The 18,101-nt window shown below is 41.6% G+C and overlaps 3 protein-coding genes across 6 annotated transcripts in view; all 3 read right to left on the bottom strand.

Moving 5' to 3' along the window:
* Window positions 1-3,145, bottom strand: part of LOC109881361 (terminal nucleotidyltransferase 4B) — a 37,453-nt gene extending 34,308 nt beyond the window's left edge. Inside the window, exon 1 of the mRNA XM_031831211.1 lies at window positions 2,283-3,145. Within this exon, the coding sequence (XP_031687071.1) occupies window positions 2,283-2,788 (506 nt within the window). The 5' untranslated portion in view covers window positions 2,789-3,145. The remainder of the gene's footprint in view (window positions 1-2,282) is intronic.
* Window positions 3,146-5,121: 1,976 nt separating this feature from the next.
* On the bottom strand, window positions 5,122-11,695 carry LOC109881360 (HEAT repeat-containing protein 3). The gene is made up of 15 exons (XM_031831210.1): window positions 11,428-11,695; window positions 10,167-10,339; window positions 9,738-9,825; window positions 9,053-9,156; window positions 8,743-8,852; window positions 8,490-8,630; window positions 7,992-8,293; window positions 7,551-7,641; window positions 7,174-7,328; window positions 6,886-6,968; window positions 6,515-6,651; window positions 6,276-6,364; window positions 5,971-6,114; window positions 5,689-5,865; window positions 5,122-5,585 (listed from the first exon to the last, which is right to left on the bottom strand). Exons 1-15 carry the CDS (start codon window positions 11,557-11,559, stop codon window positions 5,472-5,474), a joined length of 2,040 nt encoding a protein of 679 aa, XP_031687070.1. The 5' UTR covers window positions 11,560-11,695; the 3' UTR covers window positions 5,122-5,471.
* A 314-nt stretch (window positions 11,696-12,009) lies between these two features.
* LOC109881665 (nuclear envelope phosphatase-regulatory subunit 1) lies at window positions 12,010-16,388 on the bottom strand. Of its 4 annotated transcripts, none has more exons than XR_004210905.1 (6): window positions 16,313-16,388; window positions 13,872-13,943; window positions 13,577-13,650; window positions 13,325-13,434; window positions 12,617-12,671; window positions 12,010-12,452 (listed from the first exon to the last, which is right to left on the bottom strand). XR_004210905.1 is itself a non-coding variant. In XM_020473777.2 (6 exons), the coding sequence occupies exons 1-6, from the start codon at window positions 14,769-14,771 to the stop codon at window positions 12,411-12,413; spliced, it is 378 nt and encodes a 125-aa protein (XP_020329366.1). In that variant the 5' UTR covers window positions 14,772-14,884; the 3' UTR covers window positions 12,010-12,410. The 4 variants fall into 4 exon arrangements, 2 of the variants coding, with proteins under 2 accessions (XP_020329366.1, XP_020329365.1); XR_004210906.1 differs by lacking the exon at window positions 16,313-16,388 and adding an exon at window positions 14,338-14,627; XM_020473777.2 differs by lacking the exon at window positions 16,313-16,388 and adding an exon at window positions 14,747-14,884.
* Between the last annotated feature and the right edge of the window lie 1,713 nt (window positions 16,389-18,101).

The raw sequence follows: 18,101 nt of genomic DNA, 5'->3' as shown, positions 1-18,101 counted from the left end.
TGAAACGCTATTAGCGCGCACCCCGCTAACTAGCTAGCCATTTCACATCGGTTACACCAGCCATTAAGCTGATAGGCTTGAGGTCATAAACAGCGCTATGCTTGCAAAGAGCTGCTGGCAAAATGCACAAAAGTGCTGTTTGAATCATTTCGAAAACAAAACGTTTATTATTTCAGTGAAATACAGAACCGTTCTGTATTTTATCTAATGGGTGGCATCCCCAAGTCTAAATATTCTTATTACATTGTACAACCTATCAATGTAACCTATCAATGTTATGTCATAATTATGTAAAATTCTGGCAAATTAGTTCTCAATGAGCCAGGCTGCCCAAACTGTTGCATATACCCTGACTCTGCGTGCAATGAACACAAGAGAAGTGATACAATTTCACCTGGTTAATATTGCCTGCGAACCTGGATTTCTTTTAGCTAAATATGCAGGTTAAAAATATACACTTCTGTGTATTGATTTTAAGAAAGGCATTGGTGTTTATGGTTAGGTACAGTCGTGCAACGATTGTGCTTTTTTCACAAATGCACTTTTGTTAAATCATCCCCCTGCATTGCATCGATTTTATGCAACGCAGGACACGCTAGATAAACTATTAATATCATCAACCATGTGTAGTTAACTAGTGATTATGATTGATTGTTTTTTATAAGATAAATGTAATGCTAGCTAGCAACTTACCTTGGCTTCTACTGCATTCCATAACAGGCAGGCTCCTCGTGGAGTGCAATGAGAGGCAGGTGGTTAAAGCGTTGGACTAGTTAACCGTAAGGTTGCAAGATTGAATCCCCGAGCTGACAAGGTAAAAAACATGTCGTTCTGCCCCTGAACAAGGCAGTTAACCCACCGTTCCTAGGCCGTCATTGAAAATAAGAACGTGTTCTTAACTGACTTGCCTAGTTAAATAAAGGTGTAAAAAACAGCCAAATCGGTGTCCAAAAATACAGATTTCCGATTGTTATGAAAACTGATTAAATCGGTCGACCTCTAATGTGGACAACTACAAATACCTAGGTGTCTGGTTAGATTGTAAACTCTCCTTCTAGACTCACATTAAGCATCTCCAATCCAAAATCAAATCTAGAGTCGGCTTCCTATTTCGCAACAAAGCCTGCTTCACTCATGCCGCCAAACATACCCTCGTCCCCATATGACTACCTCATCCCCATATTATTACTTACCCTCTTGCAACCCAGTATTTGTACTTGCACATCATCTGCACATATAGCACTCCATTAATGTTAAATTGTAATTATTTGCACCTCTATGGCATATTTATTGCCGACCTCCCTACATTTGTACACACTGAACATAGATTTTTCTATTTTTATTTTGTGTTATTGACTGTACGTTTGTGTTTATGTGTAACTCTGTGTTATTGTTTTTGTCACACTGCTATGCTTTATCTTGGGGGGAAAAAAACACGCTGTTTAATAAAGAACAAGTCTTGTTCCTTCAACATAACATTGGCGACGATGTCTTATTGTTGTCCCATGTAAAGAAGTCAGAGTAGATCAGCTGTCTAAAGAAATGGATGGATTTCTTAAATCTCGCAAATCTAAATGTGGGAAAATACTGACTATGACCAAAAGTATACTATTTACACCTTTTACTAGATTTTGAACTAGAATAGATGCTTCTATTATATCAACCAGATAATTGTTTTTTCGTTTTTAATTGCTGCAAATTGGCAACAGTGAAACAGACGAGAAATACCAACATTAGTTAGGCAGGCTTAGCCTGACAATCAGTAACGTGTCAACTATCAATAAAATAGTTCTGCATTGACTTGACTATGCTTCCCAAACAGTACTCGTGCTTTTAGTCAAATGTGAGTGGAATGGATTCGATTTTTTGCTATGCTCGTCAGCGTAGCGAACACATGCAGATGTTGGCAACCACGAGGTAGCTAGCTACCAAGGTCATAAAACAAACTACTGGAGGTAGCTAACTAACTAGCTAGTTGACTGTCCCATTGCCTTCAACTGACCTTAGCTGGTTAGGAACGTCCCCTAAATAACGGATAAAGACGCGTGACGGTCAAATCGGCACGCCTAAATATGGCTATGATGTCTAACCATAGCGATATGTGCGCTCACTTCACCAGCCAAGTTAGCTGGCTGGCTAGTTGTCTAACAAACTAACGTTCGTGTGGCAGAGATAGATAACGTTAGATAGATAACGCGTGGTTTATAATTAACTTGAACCGTTGTATGAGCTAGCTAACGTTACTTGTTGCTGGTTTTTATTTGTGTAATTTTGTTTCTTACCCCAAGATTCCTTCAGAGTAGTTCTTGACTTTCCATGGTGTTCCCGTGTAACCACAGCCTCCGGTATCGAGGCTACTGTTGAATCCATAAGTGCTAGCCTTGTTGTCTCTTTTCCTTTTGTTGGGGTGTCCCGAGACCCCAGAGACCCGAGAACACACTTGCCCCCCTGCGCTGCCCCTCCCCAACGATGAACGGTTGTTGTGGTTGTTATTAGCTTCCAACGGAATAAAGTCTCGTTGTTCGACTACATCTCGGTCTTTCGTTGAGTTGGACATTCCCTGGTTCCGGGGTTCGCTGTTAGTGACAGCTCCGTTCTTGCACGAGATCACGTTACCCAATGTCCCGTTGATGTTCTTTTTCGGACTGAGGCTTGACAAACTACCCGTGTTACAGTTGTTATTGAAGTACAGATTCCCCAGTCCTTGAGTTGTTTCCCAAATCTGCATCCACAGGCTGTTGGCTGGTCCACGTTGTTCTGGCTGAAACCACGCGATTCTTGGATCCATCAAACGACACTGCCCCAGAGCCAGGCTCAGTTCGCGTAGCTAAAACTAGCACAGTGGCTAGCTAGCTAACCTCACTCGTAAGCTTCACAGCGGACTAACGTTAGCTAGGTAGGTTACTTCAAATTGCTATAAAATATCTAAATCTGCCATCCATGAGTTAAAACGAATATCAGTTATTATTATTATACAGTAGGCGATGTTGGCAAAGTTTGGATTCAAGAATAAAGGAAACGTGCGCGGTTGCCTATAGAAGCGATTCTGACCCTTTCCTTCTGATCGTGGGTCCTCAATGGCGGACACTGCGCAGCCGCAGATTCACACAGAGTGAAATGGTGATTCGAAAAGGGCGGAGAAAGTGTCGTTCTTACGCAAGAGCAGAACATGTTACTTGTTGCGTAACAATGGGCGATTGATGAATTATTTTCACAGAACATGGGGTACACACACTGAAATAAGTATGTGGGAGGCTTGTAATAAAAAAAAGCAAAAATAGACCGAACTTAAATGGTTATTTCATGACAGGACATTCTATCCATCAGGCTGATACATTTAAATTCCATTATTTCTAAGTATGAAAGCAGCATATCAATGCGGAGGCAATAAACCAACAGCAGTGCCTTCTCCCTTGTCAATGAAACCACCATTGCTGAACTATTTTCTAAATCCAAAACCACAACTTGCTCCCTTGACCACTGCCTTAGTTAAGGCATGCCTCTCTGTTCTCTGCCTCCTGGTGGTCAAGATTGTAAATGCATCTCTCATATCTCAAATCAAATCAAATTTTATTTGTCACATACACATGGTTAGCAGATGTTAATGCGAGTGTAGCGAAATGCTTGTGCTTCTAGTTCCGACAATGCAGTAATAACGAACAAGTAATCTAACTAACAATTCCAAAAAAACTACTGTCTTATACACAGTGTAAGGGGATAAAGAATATGTACATAAGGATATATGAATGAGTGATGGTACAGAGCAGCATAGGCAAGATACAGTAGATGATATCGAGTACAGTATATACATATGAGATGAGTATGTAAACCAAGTGGCGTAGTTAAAGTGGCTAGTGATACATGTATTACATAAGGATGCAGTCGATGATATAGAGTCCAGTATCTACGTATGCATATGAGATGAATAATGTAGGGTAAGTAACATTATATAAGGTAGCATTGTTTAAAGTGGCTAGTGATATATTTACATCATTTCCCATTTCCCGTCCAGATGGGTTATCTGGTATTGTTCTTACTCCTTTGAAAAGAACGGCAAAAACTTCCATACGGAAGAAACAGGGCCTGGACCCCGAGTTTCTCACAAACTACAGGCCCGTCTCAAACCTCCCCTTCCTCGCCAAGTGCTTGAGTGGGTGGTAGCATCACATATCCAACAGAACATGACCTCTCATGGACTTTTGGAACCCAAACAGGTCGGGCTTCCAGGCTGTGCATAGCACTGAAACTGCTGTGGTAAATACTAAAGACAGACCTCTTCACACAGGCTTACCCATAGTCTCTGTTGTCTTTGCTTTTATCTTCTGTCTAATTCACTTCCTTGATTGGTCTGTCATGTTTAGTGTTCTCCATGGTTAATCTATGTCATCATGTTTAGTGTTCTCAATGGCTAGTCGGTCATCATGTTTAGTGTTCTCCATGGTTAATCTGTCATGTTTAGTGTTCTCAATGGCTAGTCGGTCATCATGTTTAGTGTTCTCCATGGTTAATCTGTCATGTTTAGTGTTCTCCATGGTTAATCTGTCATGTTTAGTGTTCTCAATGGCTAGTCGGTCATCATGTTTAGTGTTCTCCATGGTTAATCTGTCATGTTTAGTGTTCTCCATGGTTAATCTGTCATGTTTAGTGTTCTCAATGGCTAGTCGGTCATCATGTTTAGTGTTCTCCGTGGTTAATTTGTCCTTATGTTTAGTGTAACGGTACTTTTACATACTTATTTTTGCTTTTTATCCTGCTGATTTTCTTGTATATAAAGTGACTTTGGGTGTTGTGAAAAGCACAAAATACATTTTATATTCTCCCCAATATCAGAACAAGGTAATCAATTTACTTTCAGCAACCCAAATCATGTTAACTAAATCACCTTGTAAATGGATGGCGAGTTCTGCTTCATTCACATCTCACATGATCAGTTGACACTGGGCCTGTCCATCTCATTTTCCATGACAGCACAACATGACACCAGTCATGACATGGGGTCAGTTAGCGGATTCTTGTGTGACTACAACTGGTCATTCCTAACATTTCTGGCTACAGTATGATAGTGTGTGACGTGAAAGTTGGTTGATAAATATGTGTAAAATAAACCATATGTTCTGTAAATTTCTTTAAAATACAGCACATTGAAATGTACTTTTAATGCATAAATAATAATGTAAATGTAAAATAATTTGTCACTATGTACTGCAACATTCATTCATTTAAAATAGTGAACCTCTTTTCTTTTTTGTACACGTAATTATGTAAACACTCACTTAGCAAGGACAATAGTTATGCATTTCAGTTAAAACAAAAGGATAACCAACTTGAAAATCAGTTATATAGATGTTAAAGCGATAGTTCACTCAAACAATGATTTTTGGACTGAACAGTCCCTTTAATGAGGGTCTATTGTACTGTATATTCTGAGTCATTTCATCTCAGCCAGATGGTGTAGTAGTGTCAGGCTGCTATCATTTTTTCACCACAGTCTCCAAGTAGCCAATAAACCTTCTTAGGTTGACTTTGACGTTGTCCAGCACACACAGCTGCTCAGGGCTGTACTTTCCCTTCCCCTCTTTACGAATCTGCACATAGAGGACAGGAAACAGCAATTAAACAGATGACAACAGTGATTTGCATAAAGAATGCATACAAACTGTTCCTAGTGATGGGCTGCAGCTTTATTACCTTAGCCTTGAAGACAGGTTGAAGTGCCTTCAGAGCAGACAGTAAGTTGATGTTTTCAGCTGCTCTCTCTGCCTCGTCTCCATCCGCAAAAACATCAAACAGAGCATCCAGGGCTTCTCCACAAACCACAAGGTTGGCATCCTTTGTTGCAACTTGGAGTAAGGCATTGCCAATCATCTATAAAAATATATTACAGTGTTATTACATCATGGTCACATAGCCAAGATGGGTTAATAAAGCATAACATTTTTTTTTTAACTAGGGATGAAAATAATAAAGTACCTGTAGAGTTTCAGCTGTCCCATTCTCTTTAGCCAGTGTGCTTCCTGTGATGCCTAGGATGGCTAGAGCGTTCACTCTCACACTGACCACGTCACAGCAGGTCGCTGCCTCGCTCAGGCTCATCATCTGCTGGGGGGTCATACACTGGCAACACACACACAAACACAGACATAAACAATGAGTCATCCAAGAGACATGTTGGGATAGTGCTGTGGTACTATATAAACTAACAGACAGTTGACAGTAAGGCTTGGTAAAATGTACTTCAGAGGGAAACGCTCCTCTGCTTGAGTCAGATGTCTTACCTGTGGGATTTTCATATAGGCTATGATCTGTAAGAGGGATCGCATGGCACTGGTAACTGCCTCAAGGAATTCCTCCTCCTTAGGGATCTCTGAGTAAGCAAATGAACCAAAAATAAATTATGAATGAGACAATAACTCTCCTTTGTTAAGGTCATTGCTGTGAAAGTGAATCAACCTACCTAGTAAAAAAAAAGATTTAATACAAATAATGAAGAGATGGTACGACATGTAGATCTAACCTAGAGGACTGAAGACCAGCGTGGACAGGTGTTGTGCGACAGCCTGAAGAGCGGCTGCTCCCCCTAGGGACTCAGCGTCCATAGTAGACAGCATGTTGTGAAGGCACGTCAGGGCCCTGTACTGCACCCGATGCATCCTGGGGGAAAATGGATTTTAGTCAACTCCTAAAGGCAGGTAGCGTTGTGGTAAACAAAGTGTACACCCAGTAATGCCATTATTAACTGGGGCCGTACATTGACGCATATTGGTTCTGTGGTACTAGGATCATGACAAACCACTCAAATTATCTCATGATCTAGTAGATCACAGAATATCTAGTGTCTCATTCTTTTTAGGGCAAAGAAAATGACAACATGCTAGACATAATTACTTTTTTATCAAGATTTTCCAGGTGGGATTGTGACGACATACGTCCATCGCCTCGCTGCTGGGGAACTGGGTCTTCTTGAGAACCTTGAACATATAGAGACATGGATGGTTATCACCTTCATACAGTGTAGTGGCTATAACAGAGACAGTAGGAACACACATTAGTCTAGTACCATGACATGACGTTATTTTATATTTTGCATGTGAAAACAGAGGGAACATCAAAAAAGACAAACATGAGAAGTGAAGTGAAACAATTATGCTAGGTGAGGAAAGAAATCCCCCACACCTTCTCTGGGATGTTGTGGTTGATCAGAGCCGCGTGGACCTCAGCAGACAGACACAGTGGGGACAGGAGGCTGGTGTTCCCTTCAGAGAGGCCGTCAGGACACATCTCACTCTCGTCGCTGCTTGACGCCTCCTCCCACTCATCGTCTGACGGGTCTACAAAAAAAAACCACACAGAGCCACAACAGCCGAAGTACACCTCAAAAGCAAATAAAGCTCATTTTAAATCCTAAATATGCATTTGAGCATCAAACAGTAAACATGCTGTAGTCTTATCTATGAACATGCACCAGACAGCTGTGTCAAACAGTAATGAAAACAAAGCTCCCCAGGTCAGTACTGCTCTGCTGCCCAAACACTGCTGCCCACAGCACTCACCATCAGAGCAGCACATGTTGACGATGATCTCCAAGGACGTCTGCTGGGCTGTCAGCAACGCCGTCGCCTCCCTCAGCTCCTCCTTGCCCCTCTGGAGAAAGAAAAGCAGACTATTGGCACTGTAGCAGGGACACAGCCACCTCTTACGTCCCTGAGTAAACCCTGCTGTGTGTCCCTCTCTTCCTGTCTGCTGAACAAAGCGGTATCTCCCTGAAGAGAGAGCCACTACAGCTCTGAATACCAACTGCAATACTCTGTGCTGCTTCATCAATATTCAGCTGTTTCACAGCATTCAACAGTGAGGAGTCAGGTACGTACTCTGAATATTAAAAACTGAAAGTGCAATACTCTTTACTCAACCCTGTCACTTTGGATCTCTATAACCATAACTCAAAAGGGTTTGATGGGTTTGTTTCTGAGAAAAAAAAGGACAGGACTTACAGGCAGGAGGTCAGAGAAGTCTTTATCTATCTTGGTTGCCTTTCCATTCCTCCTCAGTCCAACCCCCTCCTCCTCATCATCCTCCATCTCCTCTACAGGCATATTCCCTGCAGCTGCCTGGTGGTCCTCCATGTTCCCTGCCTCTGAGGCAGTGGCACTGCGGGCCACCTCAACCTGGCGGAGCTGGGGTATCAGCGTGCCAGCATCCAGCTCCAAGCACTGGGACAGGGTGGCCATCAGGGCGGTGAGGGTCTGGGCCTGGTGGGCCGTAGGCAGGCTGCTCTTCAGGTTCCACACTGACCCTGTCAATAGACAGAGCACAAAGCACACAATGAGCACTGGAATCAGACTAGTTATTTAGTTAGACTATTAACAAACAGCTTCCAACCCCTGACTCTGACTTTAGTCAGAGATTGAATGCAGAGTGAATGACCGGTTGACATTGTGAGGTAAAAGAAATCTGTAAATAATGTGACAACAAATATGTTGTAGCCATACCTGCAGCCAGTGTTCTGAGCAGTGTGTGAGCCATGTCCGCCTGTGAGGATAGCAGCACACTCTCTAGAGTCCCTAATACAGCATTGTTCATACTACACAGCAACTCTGCGTTGTCCTCAGTCACTGTGTGCAAACAGTGGGCTAAAGACAAAGGTGGAGCAGGGCCTTACTACAAAATACATAATCAAGTCAAATATTTAAATGGTGAAAATGCTCATTAAAGTCGTGTGAAAATTAGTTTGATGAGACTAACCTGCAGACAAAGCCAGCTTGATGTTGTGAGTGTGTCGCTCCAGACACTGTAGGATAACATCCAGAATGCCTGCTTTGTTGAACACAGAGAGTGCCTGGCTACTGCTCTCACTGACAGACAGGGTGATAATTCAACAGGAGAGTATGGTGTGAAAGAACCATAGAAACATTGGCAAGCTAACAGAATGTAATAAAATTTTGGATCTCTATGGGTAGGCTACTGGACGCATGTCCAGATCACTAGGTGGACCGACCAGCTGACATTTGTGTTACTACTACTGTTACTACTACATTTAGTACTTTTTTCTTACCAGAGATTCCACAGCAAGTTAACTGCTTCATTGGCTACATCTTCCACTGTGTTTTTTGGCCCTTTTAACGAGAGGGCAGCATTGGTCTCAAACCCAGCACAGCACTGTGGAGAAACAGTACTGGGGTTCAGACACTTTGAAAACACCAGACCTGGATTCAAATACATGTGTATTTGAGTATCTAGTACTTAATATACGTTTTTGTGTGATTATTTTCAAATACACAGCCCAGAACAAGTACCTATATTTGAATGGTCATTTGTAAAAAAGCAAATAGGCTACCAAACCGTATTTGAGAGAATTTTCAAAATCTTATTTCAAATGCTGTTTCCAGGTGTATTTCCAAATACATTAAAATATTCAACTGCTTGTCTTTTCAAATAAAATATAGGCCTATCTATCTTAATACTTACTTTGAGTGTAAGTAACACATGTTTGAAGTAGTATTTGAACCCAGGCCTGGAAAACATACAGTCCTATAAAATATCTATGCATTGATGTGACTAACCATCAAGGAATGGAGGTGACTAACCATCAATGAATGGAGATATGTAGGTGCTTCACTTTTCAGACATGCACACCATGAAACATGTTGTTCAAAATGTGAAAAAACAACCTTTGCACAGCAGGGCCACACCCATAAATACATCAACTTTAAGGAATGATTTACGAGGGAAGGCCTCACCTCTCGAAGCAGAGCAGTCAGAGGAGTCATGACGTCCTGTTTCACCATGTCGTCACACACCTCATGACCCCCACAGGCACTCAGGTTCCTGATGTGAGAAGAACAATTCACTCAGTCTTTGACCGATAACTATCACATCAGTGCTAACAGTTAATTGAGGGTGTGGTATTTCAAGAGGACTCTCTCAGTTTCTGTTTAGCAAGCCAAAGCATCCTTCACTAACCAACTTCTGTCTTACAGCACATAATGGCTTCAACAACCATCTACATTCAAGTCTAATATTTAGCACACTCTCTGAACAATCTAGCCATATCTGATAGGCTTGATCCTCAGTCCAGACTCCACACCATCCCTCTCACATTTCTCAGGGTGTCTGTTAAGTGGCTAGTACTGGGTATTGAACATTCCTTTGAGAGGCTGAGGGCTTACCTGAGTGCCCCTGTGGCAGTCTCCCTGACGGCCAGGCTGCGGTCCAGCATTAGGGGCCCGAGACGTCTCACCGCATCCCGCTGGAGGAAGCCTGGGATGGTCTGGCTCTGCTGCACCACGCGTGATATGCTGGCACACGCAAACTCACGCATGTCTGCACTGGGACTCTGCAACTAAACACATACAGTATAAACAGGGGTTATTTGGACATTCACTTTTCCATACCATCTGTGTTCTTTTGTCTTCCAGTTGTATATGTGGGAAACACTGTTTAGTGTCACTGAACTAGATTTTATAATGTACTGAACAAAAATATAAAATGCAACAATTTTACTGAGTTACAGTTCATATAAGGAAATCAGTCAACTGAAATAAATTCATTAGACCCGGCCTAATCTATGGAATTCACATGACTGGGCAGGGGAGCAGCCTTGGGTTGGCATGGGAGAATTAGTTTTTCCCCAACAAAAGGGCTTTACTAGAGACAGAAATACTCCTCAGCTTCATCTGCTGTCCAAGTGGCTGGTCTCAGACGATCCCACAGGTGAAGAAGCCGGATGTGGAGATCCTGGCCTGGTTTCACATCGTCTACGGTTATGAGGCCGGTTTGATGCAAAATTCTCTAAAAACGACGTTGGAGGTGGCTTACATTAGAGAAATTAACATTAAATTCTCTGGCAACAGCTCTGGTGGACATTCCTGCAGTCAGCATGCCAATTGCACGCTGCCTCAAAACTTGATATATCTGTGGGATTGAGCTGTAACAAAACCGCACATTTTAGAGTGGCCTTTTGTCCCCAACACAAGGTGCACTTGATATGCCACACCAGTGGAAGTTTTATTTTTGCAAAGGAGAAATGCTCACTAACAGAGGTTTAAGCAATTGGTCAACAAAATATGCTTTTTGTGCATATGCAAAACTTCTGGGATCTTTTATATCAGCTCATGAAATATGGGACCAACAGTTTACATGTGTTTATATTTTTGTTCAGTATACTTCTGTAAAATATAAATGAATATTTTTATTTTGGGGGGGCACATTTGAGCGTGAACATAAAAACGTAATAACACGTGTTTGTTTTTTGCATATGCGGGAAGATCCTTAGGAAGACATTTAATTTGTCTTATGGACACATTGGTAAACAACATTGACATGCCTATGAAATGCAGAACTGACCTGCAAGCATTTATAAAATAGAGTGCAACATGTGATCAATTAGACCGAAATAACAGTACTGTTGTCAGATCTTGGGGTTCTTACTTTCTCCAGTAACTCCCCAGTTGGAGAGTCGACTCCATCGTGGTCCGGTTCCATTTCCTTTACAGCAGTTACAGACAGTCCCTCTGCGTTGAACTGTGGACGTCTAAATTTGTTAGTCTTACTTTTGCCCATAGCTTATTTGGATTAAGTGCGAAGCGATATTGATCTATCATGTAGTAGGCTGTCACACTCTCACGTTCCGCATCATTTTAAGACATGTGGAACATCCGTGGAGATTCGTCTGGTGCCGTAAAATGGTGCTTACTCTCGCAAAGCAGAAGGGGTGGCGTATTTATGTCGCAAAGACGAGACCAGGGCCCCGTTTTTACACTTTATAGATTAATCCTTCTACTCCCTTTGAAATAATTATCGGTCTAACATGGCTAGAAAACCACAAACTAATTTGCAGTGAATATAGTTAAACAATGCTTATACGTATGAATAAAATAAAAATAGCTGTAAAGACAATTACACACTGAGAAGATACTTTCAAACAAGTTGTACAGGCATTCACAATCTGAAGCAAAAGCATAGCGAAGTCTACAGGATGCAACCATATACTACAGTAAATCACAGGAAACGCATTTCATACAAGTATTTATTAAGTATATAACAATTCGTTTAAAAATAGAAAGATTTATCTAAAACAAATGCATGTCATCATTAGAAATAAACACATCTGAACTCATAGCGAATGAGTTATGTCAAAGGGTGTGTGAGCCCAGAAGCAGCTTTAAGGGAAACCATAACACTGACTGAGATGCTGTTAAAAAGGCGTTTGATGTCCTCTCCCCTCACAATCCTTCATTAATACATAATGGAGCACAACATAATCACCCCTCTGTATTTCCCCAATCTCCATCCTTCTTACATTGTTTCAGATCCTCCAAACAGGATTCTGGTCCTTGTGTCAGTCTGTCTTTCAGTGGGAATCAACATAGTCATTAAGAACATTTTATTTCCCCACCTCTCCAAGTTTGTGGTTATTGGATGTGTGGCCGTGGTTTGAGAATTAGTTTCCCCGTCTGTAAGAGACATAACCATCAAAGTCAATACAATGCATAGATGTACAGGGAATAATTCAAAATCATACTTTTAAATTATGTCATGGATGACCAAAAACATGACAGCTGAATTGAATTGATTAGGAATGAAGGTAATCGCAACGAAGATGATTTATGCAACTTACATCATCGCAGGACATGTTGTATTCCGCTAAAACTGTCCGACAGCGAGCTGCAATACTTAAAGAGAGTGAGTTAAAGGAGAATTGTCCTATTTCTGAAGTAAATCTCTATTTTTTTTATGTAAATGGCATGTTATAGAAGGGTCCAGACACTTCTCTTGTGATTTGGCTTGTTTTTGAGAAAATAACCACAACAGCGATTCAATTTCTCATTGCTTGTTGTGCAGTATCAGGCCACACAAGACATGAACAAAAGCAACAACAAAAAATTTGTGAAACAAACATGCTCTCAGTATAGTGATGTATAGGATTATTAAGGCCACCAGGTCCATAGCTGTCATTTACCATCCAACAGTATCACTATTTACTTAAAGGATTATTTACAGTACAGTGATGTAGGTCTTTAGATGTTGTACACATGAAATTGTGTCATTTCGAACTTTATCCGCAACATTTTAATCCATTTTGGTCAAGTAGCACTGTTTCCCCCACGCAGCTGTGCAGGTCGAGCAAGTCCCTATTGTACACAGACATAGCCCACGCAACACAGCTGGTAGAAGAAAAGTCTTGAGTTGCACAAAATGGAATATAACGTTGCGGATAAAGTTTGGAATGACACAATTTCATGTGTACAACATCTAAAGACCTGGGATACTATATTGACAATTCTCCTTGTTTAAAGTGTGGAACTTTAAACAAGAGGAAGGATACATTGATGGTGCAACAACTCGTTTGTGTATTCCAGCAAAGAACAGAGCGATCAAAGTGATGCAGCTGATGGTGAAGAACGGATGGTTCCACAACGATGAGAAGAAAGACACCTGAGAAAGACAGCCGGGGGTACAGAGAGATTATACAGGCAAACACACACAACCAAACTAAAATCACAAACACACTGATCTGTGTGAAAGGTATCCTACTTTATCACATACACAATCAAGCTGCCATCACAAACATACTGACCTTCTGTGTGTCAGGGTCTATCAACCAGTTCCAGGCTCCAGTTGCAGTACAAACAGAGACCACTATTAGAATCACTGAAACAATGTGAGATATTGAATTATATCACCATAAAAAAAAGTGCCAGAATAATGTGGGTCTGAATCCTGGTACAATAAAATACAAAATACTCAGGCTGGGAGGCCATTTACTCTTGAAATGATTATGGTTTGACAGTTGCAGTGTAGTCATTGATTATAGTTAGTTTCAATAGAGTCATTCATTATGGTTAGACAGAGTTGGAACTACAAATACTTACTTCGCCACCTCCCAGTTGCAGGTTGCAAACAGGAGACGTATTCTGTTAATCTTCTCTCAAAAGCTTTTAGATCTGCAAAAACAAGCTGTGCGTCAGGGCATTCATCTACATTTCTATCAATGTTCTTGATCAACACCACATGAAGGAACATACAATATCCTTTATATGAGCTGTGCTTGATTGGTTTGGAACCGATGGAGTATGTCAAAAAGTAAATTATGCACAACTACATAGTAAAGGCTCCGATTCCACTGAATTGCTATTGGAAGAGTAAATTGTAGCTTCAGAGTTAACCGTTACATCTTCATGAGGACGCCTGTCCAAAGGGATTGAATTATGTTTAGTTTGGACTGGCAAAACAAGCCTATAGTTAACGACCTTTGTGATAACCTGGACATAAATAGAATCAAACAAATGGGGTAAAGTACGCGGATACGTTTGCATTGGTTAACCGTTCTGGCGCTACCTGTCCTGGTGAGCGTGCAGCGGTGGTCTTCTGGGGCTAACAACGACCGGTATGCTAACTATTTACAGCATAGCTAGCTAGCCGGCTAATTATTGTAGCTAACAAGCCTTTGTGTGCATTTATTTTGTACAAGTTAATGTCGAACCCCCGCGGAGGGAAATCAGCAAAAATGTAATTAGCTTGAGTTTGGTATTTTGACGAATTTACAAATGAATGTCCTTTAATTAAGAGAAACGGTTAGCCTAGCTAGCGACGTCACCGCGGCTGGCTAATCAAGCTAACAAACGACTCAAGTGAATTGTGAAGGCACGTTTGTCACCGTGCGTTTTACTTTATAGCGAAACTTCACTTATAATAACATGCATCATGATTTGTGAAAATAAATTAATTTGCTTGCCATGTTGACTACCTTCGGCCTGTTCCAAGGAATTCATTGCTCTTCTCTCCGGCTGGTGGACGTGCTAGCTAGTTCTCCTGGGCAATTGGGAACAGGCGAAAACCTTAACGTGGATTGGCCGATTTCGGAAAATGTACAGTGATTGGTTTAAACCTAGCCCTAGCACGTACGCATCCACTCTTCAGATATGATCTGAAAGTAGGTTGCAGAGACTAAATAACCATTTAATATGTATTTGTTTAAATCATCTTTATTGACTGTTCAAAGACCGCACGAACAACTCTGGTGAAATAATGGTGTTATATTGACAGAATACTAAATGTGTTTAGTAAATCTCACTGATCTCGTTGTGAGGAATCTTTGGTCAATGTAGCAGCAACTGGATTTGCCTCGGCTACGTTACAATTACATCACATTAAATATGAAATGTTACAGGCAATCAAGTTCTTAAATAATGTAGCCAGCTTTGTTGTTTATGGGAACCAGCTTGTTTGCTAACTACACATAAACATTTCGTTCAGCACGTTATCCACATCATCAACAGATGTATCTTTCATATCGAAAACATCAAAACCATCCTGGTTGTTGTAGGTGACCTCACTGAAGGTCCAGCCAATTAGAGCTCTGAATCCTGTAGCCGTCTGCAGTGAGCAGATGGACTTGTTGGTGAATAGAGACTTTGGATCTGTCTGAAGACAGTGGGAAGTCTCTAGGAAATTATCAACCCCAGGGTGAAGCCTTAGATCTTCTTGGTTGGGCTCTTGTGTACCAGAGGCGAGTTGGTAAAGGCCTCATTGAGAACCAGAGGCTTTCGACCAGTCTTCTCCAACTTCCACAGGTCTCCATCTTGTATGAGATGGAAGACGTCAGGGGATTGTGGCTGGTCCTTCCCGGAGACGAGCTCAAGAGGGTACCATATTTGGGAGGATACCCCAAAGCTCACGTCTGCAATGTAAGCAGTCCAATCAATAAATATCCTTGTTCATGAGGTGAGAGTCTTTTGGGCCGAACTGGTTTATGGTGTTGTTGTAGACTCTTGAACCCAGTGTTACTGGATTATAACACATCTCTTTTAGCACCCAAGCAAAGAGGAGGTTATTCTCACAACACCAACCCCCCCAATTGCTCCTCACAATCTTATTGAAAATCAACTCATGGTCCATAGTGATCTTCTCACCACAGTGAATGCTGAGGTTTTCAAATGGTATTGACATCACATGGTGTTTGTGGACCTGGTTCAGTGTTTCAAGGTCTGGTTTAGAAAATGGGCCATGGAACCCGATCCTCTTGAAGTACTCTTCCAGATTCATTTTGTCCCAAGAGTTAACAAAACAAAGACACTGCATGAGTTTATGCTTTTGCAGGATTTACGACTACATATACAGAAACTGACATCCGCTAATGTCTCATTCACAGTTTGTTTTTCACATGGAGTAAGATCCTATTTTCAATTGAAACACCACCACATAGGCATTATCCTTGAATTGAAGGATAAAGGATTAAATAATAGACAAAAACTTGTGATACTACATGGAGGTACAGGCAGCTATTTTTCATTTCCATTTGATGATTACTTACTTTCACTGTTCAGAGTTCTGCAGGGCAAGAAGGGCAACGCAGTTGTTCATTAAAATAGATAAGAATGTCCCTTACATGATTAAAACGGAGCACCCTAGACTTTGCTCATGTACTGGAAAACAAAACTAAAGTTCACGAGTGAGCCTTGCATAAGGGACCTCCTCACTTGTAAAACACTGGAGCCTTGTGGTTAGTGATGGGTCGTTCGCGAACGAGTCGGCTCTTGTAGGTGAACATTGGGAGCCGGCTCGCATATCAGAAGAGCTGAATCTATTTATAAAAAATTAAGATATAAAAAAATCTAACGATTTAACCTCACCTGTGTTCCTGTCATTCAGACACGCAGTGTCAACCAATGAACCAAAGATGCACGAGAGAGGGCCGAGCCAACTCACTCACAGTCACACACTTAGCAGCGGAGGAGGGAGAGGAAGGACGGCTGTGAAAATAACATCTGGAAAGTGAGTCGGAAGCACAGTAGCATTTGGATACATTTTAATAATGTAGACAATATTGGAGCACAGTGTAGAATTTGCCAAAACAAAATCTCATATAAAGCTGGTTCTACGCAGAACCTACACCAGCATATGCGAACTGTGCACCCAACTGTGACGCTAGCCGTAGCGGAGCTTCGAGAAACTAGCGGGCCTGCTAGTGATAGTGGTGGAGCCAGCACCTCCACACTTGGAGATGTATCCACTCAGTAAAGTAGGCCTACTCCGCGACCCATGGCAACGCAGTCTTCTATGGACCAGTTTATGCCAAAATATGTCTGTAGCAAAACAAGGCCTAATTGATATTGCATTGGCTAAAATGATTGCCACCGATTTACAGCCATTTTCGATCGTGGAGGACAGAGGTTTCATAAATTATAGCATTAGTCTAAATCCAATGTACACAATCCCAAACAGGAAAATCCTTTCAAAATCACTTATTCCACAACTGTACGAGAGCACGCAGACTTCAGTGCGGGAAAGAGTGCTGAATATCAGGGGTAACCACTTCTTACATGTCGGTTACATGTCACTTCATTGAAGGTTTCTCGATGTCTAGCTGTCTTCTGGACTACTTTGAGTTAAGCGACAGACTCACCTCGGAGAACTTGGCAGAGGAACTGTTGAGAGTGGCCAGAGAATGGCAAGTATATGGAAAAGTGGTCTGTTTTGTTAGCGACAATGCAGCTAACATAACCAAAACCATGAACATTTTAAAATGGACCCATCATCCATGTCTTTCCCACACAATCAACCTGATTGTAAGAGATGCTCTGAAGGTGATAAAGCCCACTGTGGACAAAGTAAAAGCAGCTGTGGAATACTTCCACAGGAGCACAGTAGGTGCTGAAAACTAAAGTCTACACAATGCCAGAAGGGGATGCATGAGCTGAGGCCTGAACAAGACTGCACTACAAGGTGGAATTCAACATTTTATGTTGAAACGGTTTCTTGAGTCAAAGGATGCCATCATCTCTACCCTGGCCATTGTCAATGCACCTGTTGATGCTCTGACCCAAGAGGAATGGGAAGTGGTGGAGGTGTGCAGAGTCCTGGAACCCATTGAGCAGGTCATTGTGGAGATTATTGGAGAAAGGTACAGGAAGCAGTTATTACTACATCATTATTTAATCCAATATTATATATGTATAAGCAGTAGATGAGAATTTAGTATCCGTAGACAAAACATAAACCTGTACTAATAAGTTACTGTTCTCTCTTTTCAGCTATGTGACAGCCTCAAAAATTTTACTCCTGTTAAGGGTCTGCAGCGAATCACAGCCAGCCGCCAGAGA

The sequence above is a fragment of the Oncorhynchus kisutch genome, linkage group LG8 (genome assembly GCF_002021735.2).
Source record: "Oncorhynchus kisutch isolate 150728-3 linkage group LG8, Okis_V2, whole genome shotgun sequence".
NCBI lineage: Eukaryota > Metazoa > Chordata > Actinopteri > Salmoniformes > Salmonidae > Oncorhynchus > Oncorhynchus kisutch.
This window is presented reverse-complemented; position numbering and strand designations above follow the sequence as displayed.